General features: G+C 47.8%; 1 protein-coding gene across 1 annotated transcript; it reads right to left on the reverse strand.

Moving 5' to 3' along the window:
* Positions 1–15,365: 15,365 nt before the first annotated feature.
* Positions 15,366–17,851, reverse strand: FFAR2 (free fatty acid receptor 2). Its single transcript, XM_053906422.1, has 2 exons — positions 17,614–17,851; positions 15,366–17,106 (listed from the first exon to the last, which is right to left on the reverse strand). The coding sequence occupies exons 1-2, from the start codon at positions 17,616–17,618 to the stop codon at positions 16,110–16,112; spliced, it is 1,002 nt and encodes a 333-aa protein (XP_053762397.1). The 5' UTR covers positions 17,619–17,851; the 3' UTR covers positions 15,366–16,109.
* Positions 17,852–18,379: the final 528 nt, after the last annotated feature.

Genomic DNA, 18,379 nt, shown 5'->3' on the forward strand with positions numbered 1-18,379 from the left:
GAGGTTATTTAGGCAGAGATTTGAAAAAGACCACGTCGACCTCAGTGTAGAGAGTAAATGGGATAGGGGTCAAGAGGAAGGAAGGGCAGCATGGAGACTAGTGAGAAGTCCTTCGCAACGGCCCAGTTGAGAGTTTGATGGGGTTCTGGGGGTGATGGTGGGGTTTGGAGCTCATGGCCGAGAAAGAATTCTGGAAGACGTCTTTGGTGCAAAAAGGTGATTTTATTAAAGCACGGGGACAGGACCCGTGGGCAGGAAGAGCTGCCGTGGGGTTGTGCAGAGTGACTGCTTATATACTGTGGGGTTGGGGGAGGTAAAGGCAAGAGAAAGTTTCTTAAACGGATTTTCCTGTGCTAAAGAGGATTTACAGATTACTGGAGGCCTAGGTATTGTCAAGCTAAGGTGGTTTTTCCCTCTAGCAAGGCTTTCTTAAGATAGTAGGGAGTTCCTGGAGCTGAAGCAATTGATGAGATTACTGTAAACTCGGAGACTCTATCAGTTTAACCATTTGTTTTCTGTCCTTTTCTTTGTTCTTGGGCAGCCAGAAGGGCCCGAGGAATATCACGCACATCCCACCTTGGGGGGGCGGGGTGGTTTGCGGCTATCAGCTTGCCTTAGGCTCCCTTGTCCAGTTGGCCTCAGCTTCCACCTGGGCTGAGGTAGCTGGACGGGGAGAAGCGAGCTCCTATCTTCCAGAAGCTAGAACCAAGCGAAACTGGACAGAGGGAGGGAAAGGAAAGAAAGGAAGGAGTCAGGATAACTACTGAGTGTTTGGTTCGAGCGGCTGGGTGGATGCCAACGTCGTGTGTGATAGGTGCAATGAAACCCCTTATGTCAAGGGGTTTTCAAATGGAGCCGGGAGGCCATTAAGATGTGCCTTATGCCTGTCCTCACCTGTGAAACGGTGAGCATTTGAACTGGGCCAAACAACAAATATTCCAAGGACTCAGCCCGAACACCTGCAACAGTAAGAGACTTTGCTTAGTGACAGCCTTAGCAACCAATTATATGCAGTGAAGATTAGTTTTTTGTTACCAACACCAATCAAAATTCTTTGTAAACAATGTGTATAAGCATTCCCTCTTATCTGTAGAAACCCTTGACTTTTGTTCCCAGAGGAGGGATGGAATCTGTGCTCCCTGAATTGCAAGTAAGTACTTTTGTTTTATTTTTAGCTCTGCCTCTTTTCTGGGTGGACACATGTATGGTGATTTGGATTCCAGTCCCAATTCTGCTGGGTGACCCTGGACAAATAAGTGGCTTCAGTTTCCTCATCTGTAAAATTGGGGTTGCCTTGGAGATTTGATGACCTCATGCATGAAGAGCATGGGTCTGGCCCACGGTAAGCACTTAACTTGCTATTATCGTCGTCGTGATCATTCCTGTGTGACTAGCATACGGAGTAGGTAGAAACATGGGGTCTGAAACCAGTCAGACCTGAGCTGAGTCCCTGCATTGTTATGTGACCTTGATAAGGTCAGTTTACATCCCTGAGCCTCAGGTTCCTTTTCTGTAAAGGGGCTGAATGATAATGCCCCCCTTCTAGACCTGGTTGTGAGAATTCAGTGAAGTCATGAATGCGAAGTCCTTAGGACATAGTCATTCAGCCTAGGACATAGTAATTGCTCAGTAAACAGGGCCTAAATGCTAAGACCAACTTGAGTTTTCTTTTCTGTGGCTGTTTGGGGAGCAGAATTATTACTTAAAATAAGACTTTATATTTTTGTTATAAAATCATACATAGCCATTGAAAAAATGTAAACAGTACAGAATTGTTTAGTAGCAGAATGCAAGTTGACTTACTTCCCTTTCCCCTAATTCCTTAAGTAACCACTGTTGACTGTTGCATAGCTTTCAGAATTACACACACACACACACACACACACACACACACACACACACACACCTGTGTGCATGCGTGGACATGCTCTTCTTGAGGAGGCCGTATACGAGAACGGCTGAGAGTTCAGATTCCAGAGTCACACAGGCCCAGGTTCTAGTCCTACCCCTGCCACTTAGTTACTGTGAGGTGGCTGGCAAGTTCTTTAATGATCACTCTTGAGTCTCAGTTTCCCTTTCTATAAGGGGAAAAGTCATGGCAGTGCCGGTGATGAGCATAAGGCAGGCTGAAGGCAAAATACAAGCTAGCACCCCCGCCCCCCTCCGTCAAGTGGGATGTTTGTGACATTCCTTAGGCCCTTCTGGCTGCCCAAGGACAAAGGAAAGGAAAGAAAGCAAATGGTTAATTGATAGAGATCACAGTCCTGCAGGACCTGAGTCTCCATCAGTTTGTAAATATCTTAGTAAATTACAAGAAAAAGGCAATCTTATCAACTGCCTAATCTCCAGAAACCTGTAGACTCAGTTTCCCGAAACCCCAACATCACCCCTTCATAGTGATATGAGGAACAAAGGCAAGAAGGAAATGGCAGAAAATTAAATTTCCTCATAACCTGCTGCCCATTGACAAATACTTGAGGCAAATTCAGAGTAGAACATTTCTCCAGGAACCCCCTGCCGTCATAATGTTAATGCCTTACTAGAGGGAAAATAACCTTAGCTTGACAACAGCAAGGCCTCAAGTATCTTAGGAGTCCTCTTTAGCATATCAAAGTTCTTCTGGAGGCCTCCCATTTGACTTTACCTTCCCAACTTTAGAGTATATTTCTGCCCGTGGGTCCTGTCCCCCTGCTTTAATAAAATCACATTTTTGCACCAAAGACATCTTCAAGAATTCTTTCTTGGCCTTCCGCTCTGGACCATCCCCACGAAAACCTCCCCATCACCCCCAAAAAACCTCATCACCGGTGTGCTTTGGTGAGGAGCTGAATAGCGTGTGCTGAAAAGATCAGTGCCGTCTGCGTGTGCGAAGGTCTCCGAACGCTTAGCTGCTTTACTACGTGCAGGCATGCTTCATTTGTGTGTTGTTTTTTTGCACTTTGAAAATAACCGCGTTTATTTTTACAAATTGAAGGTTTGTGGCAACCCTGTGTCGAGCAAGTCCATCGGCGCCATTTTTCCAACAGCATGTGCAGACTTCGTGTCTCTGTGTCACATTTTGGTATTTCTTGCAATATTTCAAACGTTTTCTTTATTATTGTATTTGTTATGGTGACCCGTGATCGGTGATGATGACTCACTAAAAGCTCAGATGACGGTTAGCGTTTTTTAGCAACACAGTAGGTTTTAATGAAGATACGTACATTGCTTTTTTTTTTTTTAGACATAATGCTATTGCACACTTAATAAACTTACAGTATTCCTTTAAATAGACTGGGAAGCCAAAAAATTCATTTGACGTCCTTTATTGCGGTGGTCTGGAACTCAAGCCAAAGCATCTCTGAGGTATACCTGTATATTTATTTTAAAGATCATAGATAATGCCTTTTGCTGTGCACTCTCCTGCAACTGCTTTTTGTAGCTTAATAAGGTGCCTTGCACCTCTTTCTACACCAAGACTTGATTAGTCACAGGCTTAGCAACTCCTCGTCCCTAAACTTCTGCTTTTGAGAGATGCCTGCCTGCCTGCCTGTGAGTCATTAGCAAGGCCACAGCCTCTGTGGTGCCAGGGCTCTCCCGGGCTCTGGAGGTAGGTAGTAACCTGATACACCCAGGAGATGGCAGGCACTTTCCAAAAGAGGACGACATCTAGCACAGGGGAAGTGAGGGGTTCTTTACAGCCTCTTACCTCTGTGCCCTGTGCCTTTGGGACATGGTGCGGCCTTCTGAGGTTGTGTCCTGTTTCCCTCAAGGGGCCCTTGTACCTGCTTTCACTTTTCCCTGGGGTCCTCAGGCAGAGTTCAGATTCTTCAGAGTCCAAGCCAGTCTCGATCTCAAGATCTTGATGTCATTGTTTTATAAGACATGCTGTCTGGAATATTTTCTAACTGGCTTTGTGATTATGTTATAGATTTTCATTACTTTTTTTTTTTTTTAATGTTTGTTTATTTTTGAGAGAGACAGGGCATGAGCAGGAGAAGGCAGAGAGAGAGGGAGAAAGAGAATCTGAAACAGGCTTCAGGCTCTGAGATGTCAGCACAGAGCCTGGCACAGGGCTCAAACTTGGGAATGGTGAGATGATGACCTGAGCCAAAGTTGGACGGTCAACCGACTGAGCCACCCAGGCTCCCCACTTTTTATTTTATTTTATTTTATTTTATTTTATTCTATTTTAATTATTTTATTTTATTTTATTATATTTTATTTTATTTTAACTTTATTTTAATTTTATGAGAGTCTGCTGGTTATGGTAGATGGTTATTTCCATCCCACTCTTTCCCCACCATATCTATTCTGCTCTTTAATTCTGGGACTTCTTCCCTCTCCTTCTAGCATATAAGCACCCTCCCGGTACCAACCTCTTCTCTATGCTCTAGGAATTTGGAGAGTCCCACTTTTCTTTTCTTCTGCTCTAATGATGTCACAAAACTCAGACATCCTTTTTGCTCAGAAGCCCTTGAATTACTTACCCATGTGTGTACCTGTTTCCTTCTTTATGAGGGAACTGGTCCTGGTCTTTGAGGACCATTTCCTTGAGAGAACAGGCCTTAAGAGTTCCACTTGCAGAGGAAATTATGGAAAGGGCCAGACAAATGGCAGTGGGCACAGGGTGAAAGGTCAGGAACAAGGTTGGTGATTTCTTTGGCATAGGATAGTTCTTGGCAAGGGTCATAACTATATTAGGGCCAGTAATAATCCTTTTTCTATCTGGCTTGGGCTATGGTCAAGATCAAGTGAGATAACATTCTGAAACCACCTTATAACATGTAAAGCACTTTATAACCTGTTAGGTATCATTAGTTAGCAAAATGACTTACATCCCACACATGCTGTGGCAGGAAGGGCGCTGGATGGGAAACCAGGAGCCATGGGTCTGCTACCAACTTTTTGATGGAGAGTAGCAAGATTCCTTCTTTGGCAAATTGATTCAGTCATTTGTTGAACACCTACCTGTGTCAGTGGTTCTGGGGATGCATAGGTGAATGAAATAGACAAGTTCTCCTGGAACTTACATTCAAGAGGGGAGACAGACAACAAAAAAGTAAACAAATAATAGTAAAGAAGAAGTATCTGAGGCTGATGATGGTGGATTGAGCACACACAGCCCCTTTGGCTGCCTCCTGAAATCACACTACAAAGACAGTAAAGGGATCTTTTAGAAAGGCTCTAAAGCCATAAGGGCAGGGAGAACAATAGAGGATGTAATGCCAACAAAGGTTTGGAAGCTGCAAAGCAGATGAAAGAGTGGTAACTGGAAATGTAGACTCGTGGAAGTTGAATCCTAAGCCACTAGTGGGAAAATCCAGGACTCGACCAAGTTTTTACTGCACAGTCCGCATAAAGCTCATGAATGAATAGCAACAGGTACCTCTGGAAATGAAGGTGAAAGCACACTAATGTCAGGGAGACTGGTTGAAAATTTATGAAAAAAAATCCCCAGATTTCGACCTCAGTTCTCTGATAGGAGGTAACTGCCCCTCACCCAGGAAAAGACCTACAGTTTATTCTCTGGAGAGGATAATACAGAGGATCTTTGGAACCTGGGACACCAGACATACTTGGAAAAGGTACCAGCATGTCAAAAGGAGATTAAAGGAATGATGGATGCCCTCTTCTCTATTTGGCTTCTAACTGACTGATAGTCCAACTTTCATCTTCCAGGAAGGAGATTAGAAGGCTTGTTTGTTTTTCTGGGAAATTTGATCAGCCCAAGAAGAAAAACCCTAAGTTGACATTGGAAGTTCCCCAACTGGATGACCCAGCAGAATCATCCTACAGTGAAGCCTAATTCATGTGCTCACAACTTCCATTCATTATTTAGTCTCTGTGGAAGGCAGCCTCCAAGATGGCCCCAGTGATCTCACCCTGTGGTATTCACTCTTGGGTAATTCTCTCTCCCTTTGAGAATGGGCTGAGTAGAAAATGGCAGAAGATCATGTTGATGATTAGGTTTATAAGAAGGCTGCTTTCTGTCTTGTCTTCTCTTGCTTTCTTGCTTGTTTGCTATGGTGGAAGCCAGCTGCTCTGTGGAGAGGCCCACATGGTAAGGAACTGAGGGAGACCTCCAGCCCATAGCCAGTGAGGAACAGAGGCCCTCAGTTTCACAGCCCTTAAGGAACCAAATCCCATCAACAACTACATTAGTACTTTGACTGTTTTCAAACATCATAAGTAGAGGGAAGAGTACAATAGAACCTAATTTATCCATCACCCAGATTCAACAGTTTTTGAGATTTTACCATAGTGGCTTCTTCCATTCCTCTTCTTTTCTTTTCTTTTTTCTTGTCTTTTCCTTTCCTTTCCTTTCCTTTCCTTTCCTTTCCTTTCCTTTCCTTTCCTTTCCTTTCCTTTCCTTCCCTTCCCTTCCCTTCCCTTCCCTTCCCTTCCCTTCCCTTCCCTTCCCTTCCCTTCCCTTCCCTTCCTTCACCTTCCCTCCCTTCACCTTCCCTTCCCTCCCCTCCCCTCCTCTCCCCTCCTCTTCCCTCCCCTTCCCTTTTTTCTGTGTGTGTTTTTAGTAGGCTTTACACCTAGTGCAGAGCCCAATGCAGGGTATGAACTCACAACCCTGAGATCAAGACCTGAGCTGAGGTCAAGAGTCGGACCTTGCTTAATTGACTGAGCCACCTAGATGCTCCTTTCTTTTCTGTTTTTATTTATTTGTTTATTTATTTATTTTACATTTATTTATTTTTGAGAAACAGAGTGAGACACAGCGTGAGCAGGGGAGGGGCAGAGAGAGAAGGAGACACAGAATCGGAAGCAGGCTTCAGGCTCTGAGCAAGCGGTCAGCACACAGCCTGATGTGGGGCTCGAACCCACGAACTGCGAGATCATGACCTGAGCTGAAGTTGGACGCTCAACCGACTGAGCCACCCAGGCGCCCCTCTTTTCTGTTTTTAAAGCAAACCCTGGAATCATGTCATATTACCTTTTTGTACTTTTCATATACCTCAAAAAAATTAGTTCCCTTCTTTCCCTTTAAGACAAGCAAGAATTACCAGATAGCTGATGAAAACTTGTAAGATAAAGGAATAGAGACCCATGCCAACAAGGCAACTTAGAGCAGGGAGACGAAAATTCCTCAAAAAAGATCAGAGTGGATATTACAACCATGAAACAAGATCAAGAATAAAAGAGAATGCTTGGAAGTGAAAACGGATAGCAAAAAGGAAAGATTAAATAGAAGGACTGGAAGATAAACTTGAAGAAATCTCACTGAAGGTAGAGCAAAAAAGTGGAGAGACGGTAAATAGGAGAGAAGGAAAGATTAATGGGCCAGTCTAGGAGGTCCAGTATGCCCCAAATAATAGGAGTGCCAGAAAGAGAGAAGAGAGAAAATGAAGGCAAGGAAATAATCACAAAATGTGTTAAGAGAAATTCCCCAAACGGAAGGATATTATTTTGCAGATGAAAAGAGCCCATTGAGTGCCTGCACAAAAGGATGAAGTTTTAAAACACTTGTGAGAAGCATAAGGCCCTAGAGGTTTCCAATGAGACAAAGGCCACAAACAAGGGATCAAGGAATCAGGAAGTTTCAATAAGACCAGAAGCTAGAAGGCAGTATCGTGATGCCTTGAAAATTCTGAACAAAAATTATTTCCAATCTAGAATTCCCACGTCATCCTTACCAATGAAGCACAAAGGTAGAATAATTTCTGACGTGCAGAGTCCCAAAACATTTACTTCCTTAAAAAAAATTTTTTTTAATGTTTTATTTATTTTTGAGAGGGACAGAGCACGAGCGGGGGAAGGGCAGCAGGAGAGGGAGACACAGAAGCCGAAGCAGGGCTCCAGGCTCCGAGCTGTCAGCACTGAGCCCGACACCGGGCTCAGACTCATAAACCGTGAGATCATGACCTGAGCCAAAGTTGGATGCTTAACTGACTGAGCCACCCAGGCTCCCCTCAAAACATTTACTTTCTAAGAAGCTGTTAGAGGACATAAACCGAGGAAGAGAAACTAGAGCAGAGAAGCAAAAAGCCTCTCAAGAGCATCCAGGGGCCGGCTGGACACCTGGCATAAATTGCCACCCATCCAGATGGGAGCAGGTCAGAAAGTTCTGGGAGAGATTTCTTCAAGAAAATGAAATCCATATCTTGCTAATACCACCGAAGGTGTCGGAAGGAGAGAAAGAAGACCATTGGCAAAGAGTTTGGGTATATAGAAAAGCAAGCAAATGAAAAATAAGGCAATTATTAATTCTACAGGATGGGAAAATGTGTTCAGAGTAGAAGAATAATGATAGTGTACTATAGAACTCCACTATTTACATAGTCACAATAATGTGAGCGTTGAGTATTGGAACACAGTTATGATGTAATTGGGATACTGAGTGGGGAGGTGTGTGTGTGTTCATGTATTGGAGAGAGTTAAATCTTCATCTGCCATCGGGGGAAGTTAACAGATCAAACCTGATATTAAAAAAAGAAGTATAGTAAAGTAAGTAAGTTCCTTAAAGATATGAGGGATTTGTGATTAGTTGAAAGGAGGTGAAAGCCATGGCCTCCAGGAAGAGCTAAGTGTCCTGGGTGGGGCGAAAGGTGAGGGATGCTGTTTTTTGCAGCAAACCATTTGACTCATTAAAGCACGTGCCTGTGTATCTTTCAAAAACCTAAGAAGTAAGACAACAATAGATGCGATCAGGTCGTGCCCAGTGCAGTAAAGTCAGTAACTCGGGGTAATGCGAGTGAGCGTATGAGAGGGAGGCAGGCACTTCTGGAGCGGGTCGAGGAAAAAGTCCTGTGAGCAAATGAAATTGAAGTCACAGACAGGCTGACAGTTGAAGACTCGGGGCCACCGTGGGAACTGGGGGGAAGAGGGCTTCAGGAAGAGGGAACAGCGAGTGCGAAGGATCTGAGGCCAGAAAGATGAAGTGAGAGAAGGGGTGTGTGTGAGAGAGGGAGATGAGCTTGGGCAGGTGGGTGAGTGTTAGATCCCGCAGGACCTTGCTGGCCGTGGGGTGGGTTTGCGATTTATTCTGCCAGCCCCGAGAAGCACTTGGAGGCCTCTAAGCAGAAGAATGGAATCACCGTTTAGAAAGACCGCCTTGGGTAAACGTGCGTGAACATCCACAGGTGTGAGACGCCGTTCGAAGTGTTTGCATGTACAGTGTTAAACTCATTCAGTCCTCCCAGTAGTGTGATGATTTAAGTGTGTTAGCCCCATTGTTTTTCAGTTAGAAAACTAAAGCCCGGAGGAGTCCAGATGCACAGCGGAAGCCTGGGTTCAAAACCAGTCACTGTGCCCTCCCTGCTGCCTTCCCGGAACCCCCTCTGACTGGCCCAGCAGAGGATCAGGACCAGACATCGCTTCTCAACCCTCCGAGCTTCTCAAGCACCTGGGGGGCTTTAACAAAATAAAATACTCAGATGCACTGGCATTTTTCAGAAGCTTCTCGGGTGGCTCAGAGTGCAGCCTGGGTTGAGAATCGTTGGACCTGAGGCTTTCTGCGATGCCCCAAAGTGCCATGATTGTGTCCTCACGCCATTTCTGCTCTAGGTCAGCGGACACGGGGACAGCGTGGGACGGCTCATGGTTACCTCCACCTCCTGCTGGGCAGCCCACCTCTGCTCGGCCACGGCTCCCTCCTGGAAGCCAGCTTTCCACACCGGTCTGCGCTGTGCTCGCACTCTGGGGTGTCTTGTTCCACCTCTGGTTCCTTTCTTTCCACAGCACCTTGCCAATCTCTCCCTCCCTCCCCAACTTTCTGTACCCCAAAGCTGCCCGCAGCACGAATCACGTTTCCTGCCCACCTTTCTCTTCTGCAGTGAGGTGTCAGGTTGAGAGAGTGAAGAAGAGCGTGTGCAGCTCCTTTTGAGAGGGAGTCTGGGGTCAGAAAACCATTCTGATGAGGGTTGGCACATGGCACTTTAAAAAGCTCTGGGCCTCAGCTTTTCTTGTTGTCAAGTAGGTGGAAGGTATCGGCTGTGCTTCTTATCCTAAACCTTCGAGAACGCCTGTGATCTGACCCTTTCTCGATCTTCCAGCCACCACTGAGCCCCAGTCACCCTGGCCTTTTCTTTTGTGCAAGTTTGGCTTGTTCAAGCCTTGCACCTGCTTTGAACCCTTTGCTTGGAAGGTTCCCCGTCCATTGCTCCCTCCCTGTTTCCCCTGCCAATTCTTGGTATGCATGATTCCTTCTTTCCATTCTGGTTGCAACTCAAATCTCTCTCTCTCTCTCTCTCTTTTTTTTAAATTTAACTTAATTTTATTTTATTTTGAGAGAGAGAGCAGCATGCATGCTAGTGTGCGAGTGGGGTAGAGGCAGAGGGAGAGAGAGAGAGAGGGAGAAAGAGAATGAATCTTAAGCAGGCTCCATACCTAGCATGGAGCTTGATGTGGGGCTCGATCTCACAAACCGTGAGTCATGACCTGAACCAAAATCAAGAGTCAGACACTTAACCAGCTGAGCCACTCAGGTGTCCCTCAGATGTCACTTTCAAGAGGCCTTTCCAAGCCACTCATTCAAAAGTAGCCACCTAGTCCCCTGACTCTGTCTCAGTGTCTTCACAGATCTTAGCACTGCCCCCAAGTGTCTGTTTATTGGTTTTCCTGTCTGCTCTCCCACTGGAATATGAGCCGCATGAGGTCAGGGATCTCATCCTCGTTCACTGCTGTGTTTTTAGCACCTGGAACAGGGCCCAACACATAGTAGGCCTCGGTAAACGCTTGTGGATCAACAAATGCCTACACCCACGGAAAGCCGAATGATGTAATGTCTGCTGTGGCACTTTAGAGACTCTAGACTACTGGACCTGCATATCGGCTTTTTCAAACATCTAGATTTGAAAGTAGCGTATTTACTTTCCTAACACCGTCTCCTTGAGGCTGATCGTCGTTCGGCCTGCCAGATGCCAGGGGACCGTGGCTGGAGAGAAGGAGCCCGAGACTATACCAGGGCTTGGGTAAGCTGCTGGTGGACGGCTCACCGTGGCCCCCGGCCCCCCCCCCCACCGGACCTCCCGTCTCCTATCTCTGCAGACCTTCAAATTTTTGCCAAGTGGGTTACTGGGCAGGCACCGCGGCGGACTTAGAGATCTTTGGCCCAATTTCCTGGTTGAATGTGCAATTTGTAGATGAGAAATGTCCTCATTTCCTGTGACTAGAGAAAAATAATGAAAAAAAAAAAATGGGGCAGAAGTACTTAACCACAGGAGGTAGGGAAAGCTGATAAAAAGGAGAACTGACAACAACCTGGAGCCAAGGGGCAGGCGAATTGAAGGCAGTTGTGGCATCTTGGCTGTGTTTTCCTTCAGACCCTCCCAGCCGCACTCCCCTGCTCCCTTGGACCACGGTGATCACCACAAAATCCTACAGCTCTGGCTCTGGTCAGATGAGAATTTCTGAGGAAGGGGCACAACGGCGTCTTTTCCAGAAAGAGGAAGTGAAATAGTTGATGCCAGGTTCCCTTTTCCTGCTGGTCGGGCCCCCTGGTCAGGCTGAGCCAGCTCCCTCCACCCTGGTTTCCTGGTAGCGGCTCTAGGCTGCTGTCTGTGTTATTCATTAACCGGGCACTAATATTTCTGTTTACCCATCTGTCATCCTGCAGGGGACTCGGGAGTCTCACAATCTAACCAGCCACCCGGATCCTCTTGGATCGGGCCCAGCCAGCCACATTCAGCTAGTGTTTATTATTGAGAAGTCCCTGTGCCAGAGCCCTGTACTATATGTAGCCAGGGAGAGAGATTGTTTTCTCAAATAGGACGTGATCTGTCTGCCAGTTGAGCATATGTGCCGGGAGGTATATCCAGTGATGTGCTTGCAAGAACTGCTCATTAACATCACTTGCCAGACCCGCGTTCGGCATCTCATGTTGGTAGAAATCGGCCCAACAGAAGTTGGCAAGTGCTACAAATTAGGGCTTCACCGTCCTCCACCCCGCTCTTACCCACTCCACTCCCAACAAATCCCCCAACCTAGTTGTTTTAAACATTTTCTAGCACACATGAGGTGCACGCATTTGTCAAGTAGATGCGTGATAACTTATGGGGGCCTCCTCCTGGCTATCTGGTCCTTGGACAGTTCTAATGGTAGAAGGCACAGCCCCCACTTTCAGGGAGCTACCAGTCGGGTGAAAACCCCGCATGCTCGCTGTAGTATGTTATGGTTCTTAGATCTGTCCTGTGCGTTATCTCCTTGTTCCTAACAACCATCTCCCTTCAGTGGTAGGCACAGATATCAGAGTGACTGTCTTAAAATGGAAATCAGACCATTCTGCTTTTTTGCTTAGAACCTTTGAATGGTCTCCAAAGCTCTTAGAATAAATTCAGACTATTTGTGGCCTAAAAGATTGGCGTGGTCTGGTCCCTGCTGACCTCCTCGGCTTCATCTTGTATGGCTCTCTCCCCAGGTCGCTGTAGGCCAGCCCAGTGGTTCTCAAAAAGTGGTCACTGACCACCAGCGTCAGTATCACCTGGGACTGTTCGAGGTAGATTCTTGGGTCCCATCCCAGACCTACTGATTTCTGCAACTGTGGGGAGGGAAGACAGTAATCTGTGCTTTAGCAAACTCTCCATGCCTACATTTGCAGAGCATTGCTCTAGCCCCACACTGGCCCTCTTTCAGCCTTTGAGAAGCTAAGGTTTTCTCCCTCCTCTCTCCCTTTGCATCAGCAATTCCTATTTCTAGAATGTTCTTCCCATGGGCCTTTGTATGGCAACTCCTTCTCATCATTCAGTTCTCAGCTGAATATCACTGACTCAGGAGAATCTTCGAAACTCCCTTAACCTCTCATTGTACTTTCCCCCACGTTTCTATTTTAGTCCAGTTGTAAAAACCAGTTGCACATTTTGAAATTTCCTGGCTTACTTGTTTACTTATTGACTGTTTTTCCCCACTGGAATGGAAACCCCAAGAGGTCAGGTACCTTGTCTCTTATACACTCTGCATCTCCAGCCCTTGGAAAAGTATCTGGCTTCTAGTAGGTAACCCATGCATATTTGTTGGACAAATGAGCTATTAATTTCCCAGGGAAGAAATGTGCTATATATCATATGACTTCATGCAGATCAAAGACGTGTTAGTGAGCAGCAAAAGGTTCACCCTGAAAATCTCAGACCAGAGATTTTCTTGCGCTTCTGTGATTGGCAAGAGCAGCCATGTGTCTGAAACCCTGGGAATCTCTGAGCAGGAAAGGGTTTGACACTTAACTGGTTCAGCTCTAACCAGGTGTGTCCGTTTCCTCAATGTTCCAGGATAGATATTTTCTGTTTTCCACTTCAGTATTTCTGGAACTGGCGGGTGACTACCTTGGTGAGTTAGCTCAGTTCCATTAAAAACATTTTTTTTTAAGTGTTTATTTTTGAGAGAGAGAGAGAGAGCACAAGCACATGAATGAGGAAGGAGCAGAGAGAGAGGAAGACACAGAATCCAAAGCAGGCTCCAGGCTCTGAGCTGTCAGCACAGAGCCTGACGTGGGGCTTGAACTTAATGAACTGTGAGATCATAACCTGAGCCGATGCTTAACCAACTGAGCCACCCAGGCACCCCTAGCTCAGTTCCATTTTAAACAGCCCTGACTGTTTGAGATGCAGCTCCCTGCTTCTTCTGCCTCTGATCCTTGTTCTTCCCCCGTGAGCTACACAGAATGTGTCTTCCATGAGCTGGACCTCACCTTGGTTCAGCCACATATCCAACATTCTCTTACTTGCTTCTCTTGAGTCAACGAAAAAGCAGGTGCTTTGGAGAAAGGCAGACCTGGATTTAAACTCTCTTTCACTTGTTGACCTTCGAAAATTCCCTCCATCATCTTAGGCTACTTCTCTGGAATAGTGGCTGGCATTTGTTCAATCATCACCGTCATAGGGTTTCAACTCTCCAAAACATTTTGGTTAATTCTTCTGGGCTTGATTCCCTGAGTTAGTGTCTTTTTTTTTTTTTTTTTTTTTTTTTAAGATTTTATTTTTAAGTAATCTCTATACCCAACACGGGGCTCAAACTCACGACCCCGAGATCAAGAGTCTCATGCTCTACTGACTGAGCCAGCCAGGCACTCCTGAGTTAATGTCCTAAAAAAATAATGTGTAGCTCAGGTGCTGAACATGCTACTGATTAAGACCTCAGTGAAATGGGATTAGTCTTGGCTTGTTTAGACTCTATTTCTTTTAATGCCACCCCAAATCAAATAAGCGTTTTTGGAAGGTGTAATACATCCCAGATGTATAGTCAGCAGAAAAATCCCAGATTTTTTTTTCTCACACATTACTGTTAAACCATCCTATATGGTTACCTATCTAATACACGATTTCCATCATTTCTAATTTTTTCTTACCTTATTTCTTTTAAGTTGGGGCATATTGGCGTTTCGTTTCGTTTGGTCTCTTAGAGCTAAGTGATACTGTAAAATTTCCCAGCAACTTTATATGCACGGTCTCACTGGAATTTCAGAATAACCCTGGGAGGCATACATCATCCTCGTGATTATGGTTTGGAAAGGGAGGCTAGAGGTCAGGACTTGCCCAAGGACAGCTTAGTAAGTACAAGCGACCGTGAAGCTGGGGCTTTTACAGCAGTCCAGTGGTGTTTGAGGAAGGAAAACAGAAATGGAGCTCAGTTGGGTGGGAATTAGAAGGGAAGTCTTTCTGGAGAAAGTGAATTTTGAGTGGGGTTTTATAACAGTGGGAAAAGTAAGCAATCAGAACATGAGGGAGTATGGAGTTGTGGCGAGAGGGACTTACAAATAGGAAGGGTCTCTCTGAAGAATATTTTCTTGGACAGATTGGGCCCCTGAGTGAGGCCAGGGATTCCTTTCCCGAGCTGCCTAGAGTAATCACTGGGGGGCTTTTAAAGGCTCATCCGCTGCCCCACCCTCAAAGAGTCAGGAGATTGGCATGGGGTGGGGGACTGGGGGGGCGTGTACTATTTTTGTACCTCTTCGTACAGTTCTGATGTAGAGCCTCTGTTGCCGACCGCCAGGCTGGGGCTGGGATCAGTTAACCAGAGACAGTGGGCCAGGGCTCCTTCTTGGGGAGAGATGAGTTAGGAAGGTGGGATTGGGCAGGGAGAGAGGACACTAAGTAGGTAATGGAATGATAGGATAGGAGTTGCTGGAGGAGAACTCGTGACAGTAGGAAAACTCTGCAGGCTTCTAAGCCCGAGGGTTACGTGTTTTAGGCCCCTGAGATGCAGCTGATAACATGAAGTCAGGATTCACCCCACATCCTCTTTCTAGGTCCCGTCTCCATTCACCAAATCTAAAATGGGATCCCACCAGCCCTGACAGTCACTCTACTCATTACATCCTGACCTTCAGCCATTTCTGTGGTTTCCCATGCATCCCCTTCCCCCCGTGCTGCTGACTGTGCTGCTTCATCGCATTTTCGCCCACCCCAGCCTTGCAGAAAAGTACAAAAACTGTGGACACTCGCTGCAGAGTTTTACCGTCTTTATTTTCAGTCTGCCAGGCCAGGTTGTGTACTCCTGGGCTCACCAGTGTTGACCTCTGACTGATGGGTGCCAGGCTGCGTCCTGACCCGTGTGGGGTGCCACGGAGGGGGAAGACAAGACCCAGACCTCCGGCAGGTTTGACGCAGGGAGACAAGATACACACATGAAGGCGACTGGAGCATACTTACAAAGCAGCAGGTGGAAGCGATAGATACAGTGCAAACCTAGATCATCAGAGGCCTGGGTCTCCAGTCCTCCCTCTTAATCCCCGCCCCCCCTTGGCTTATAACCTTCCTGAGTCTTCTTTGACCTCATTTGGTATTCTCATCCACCTCTTTCCCGTTGGCTTCTTTCCAGCATCCACAGCTAGACCGGCGTCTAGGTGTTGTTCAAAGCTTTATAGCAAGATTGCTTTAAGGACTCCGCTTGAGCCCGGTCATCCCCAGCTGCCGGCTACGTCACAGGGACTGGATTTGTATTAGCTACGTTGCTTCCGAAACCCTGGTCTGATGGTGCTTCTGTGCCTAACCATTTCTTCTTTTTGTCACAGAGCTGTGCTCCTTTGGGCTGGAAACTTCAGTCAGGAGGGGACACCGAGCTGCTGAGAGAGGTTTTCGCAGCCCCAGTAGTGGATCGGGGCTGAGGATTCCTGACCCGTGCTCCCACTCTCCCAGCCTGCTCAATTCTTAGGTAACCCAGAGTGCCTCCAAAGGTCCGGGACCCCCCTAGTCTGTAGTGAAGTCGGAACTCGGTGCTCCCTCGGCTTGACTCACACCCCTGTCCCCACTCGCCCCCTCCGCTGTCTCTCTGCCTTTGCGTCCCAACAGGGAGGAGCCCTGATGTCGCAGTATCTGCAGCCCTTTTCCAAAGGCTCTGCGCACAGCCGATGAAGAGAAGTAGAAGAGCAGGGGGTCCAGACTGGCATTGAGGGAACTGAACACCACGGCTTCGACCCGCCACGAGGGGCTTTTCTTCGTGTAATACCCCACCAGGTGGGATATGTTGTAAGGCCCGAAGCACACCAGGAAATTAAGGAGGGTCACAACAGCCAGCCCCACAGCTCTGCGCCGCCTCTGGGCCCCCACGTGGGGCTGGGTGAGCATGATCCACACAAAGCGCCAGTAGCAGAAGATGGTGATCACCATGGGGACGAAGAAGAGGAAGAGGCATAGCTCCAGCCGCACCGGAAGCACCACGCTCAGCTGCGTATCGGTGAAGTTCTCATAGCAAGTGATTCCATTCGTGTTTGCGGTCTGCTGGGTTGAGTTCAAGTACTGACCAATGATCACGATGGTGCAGTGACCAAAGGACATGACCCAGGCGACCACGGCAGCAATCACTCCGTACACAGGCTTGCGGGACAGCTTGTACTGCACGGGGAAAGCCACTCCCAGGTAGCGCTCGATGCTGATGCCCGCCAGGAGCCACGTGCTGCAGTAGATGCTGCTGTAGAAGCCGAAACCCGTGAGGGCGCAGAGCAGCTCGGGCAGATACCAGCGGAAGTTATAGGCGGCCTCAACCATCTTGAAGGGCAGCAGCAGCAGCAGCAGGAGGTCCGCCAGCGTCAGGCTGAGCAGGAGGATGTGGACGGGCGCAGGGTGAGGCTGGCGGACCCGCCCCACGAAGGCCCGCAGGGCCAGGAGGTTGGCGGGGAGACCGGTGAGGAAGATGACGACGTAGGCCGTGAGGATGATGGCGCTGCGCCAGTTGGTCATGGTTGCTCTGGAAGAGGACGGAAAAAGGCAGGGTCAGGAGGTGCCACTCACGGCCCACGGACCCTCGCCTGGTTCAGGCCGCGGACATCCTCCCTGCCACACTCTGCTTCCCAGGCCAGACCTTTCTGTTGCCACCACTGCTTTGCTTACACCACCTGCCAGAACAGCCCAGAGCAATTATTGACTTTGCCTGGGGCGGGATATTAAGCAGGAGTTATTACGTTCGCCATCATGTGTCTCTGGGGGGGGACCAACCCTTGGCTTTCTCCTCTCCTCACAGATACAGGAAGTTACTGTTATCGGTTCGTAACTTTCCTTGGGTCCCTTAGTCAGAGGCCTGCGGAGGGAAAGGCATCTCACAAAGGCATCTCCCGGGGAGAGAGCTGTGAGCCGTCTGTCAGGAGCACCCATGCCAGGAAAACAAACCCAGGCCTTGAGACCCAGTGCCGGCTTGCCACAGGACCCTGCCACACGCCCAGGAAGCAGGTGCCCGGCCCCCAGCCCATCTCCCTACCTCATTTTCCTCTCCTTTTGCAGAACACAGATTCTCCTCCACCTTTTCCTCTCCTGACCTATACCAGACTCTGGGACTGCACTGGAAAAAGGAAGCTAGTGGTAGGTAGGGAGGGACAGAGGGGAGGAAGGGTGAGCCAGTACTGTCTTTTGGGGCTTGCCCCTTAAAAGACTCTAGAGAACATTCAGGAAAGCCCACAGGTAGCACCTGGCTTCAGAGCCCAGTGTTTTGACTATAAACAGAAGAACTCTTAACGGGGTCAACTCAGTTTCCATTTGGCTTGTAACCCTCGCTGCCCATATGCAGCCCGGCCCCTCCATCCTCCCTCTCTGGGCTTGATGTCCCGGCCTGTTTCCTTGATCCCACCTACACTGGCTCCTGTCTCCAGTTCCTCACAGACTTGCGTCAGCCCCCCAGCATCTCCCCCTCCAATCCAGATCCTGGCATTACTGCCCATAGCACAAGCACTGGGTTAGCTGCTTGCCTTGTCTGCAGTCCAGATAGGTGGCTTCTTGGGATTAGTCCTGAAGGAAAGTCTGAAAGCTTCTGGGAAAGAGGAACAGGGCTTTAGCCACTGCTACTGCCCATTTCACACAGGAAAAAAAATTGTAAGGAACCTGCTGGTAGAAAGCTTTTATACTAGCGCGAGTCATGTGACTGGAGAGGGGAAGGTCAGTAATTGAGCACTGTCTCCTCTCAAACCTGAAGGATGGGCACCCGCCGCCAGCATCTTCGTTCCCCGCCCCCCAGAGACCCTCACTCTGCC

The sequence above is a fragment of the Panthera pardus genome, unplaced genomic scaffold (genome assembly GCF_024362965.1).
Source record: "Panthera pardus isolate Hobbes unplaced genomic scaffold, ASM2436296v1 HiC_scaffold_18, whole genome shotgun sequence".
NCBI lineage: Eukaryota > Metazoa > Chordata > Mammalia > Carnivora > Felidae > Panthera > Panthera pardus.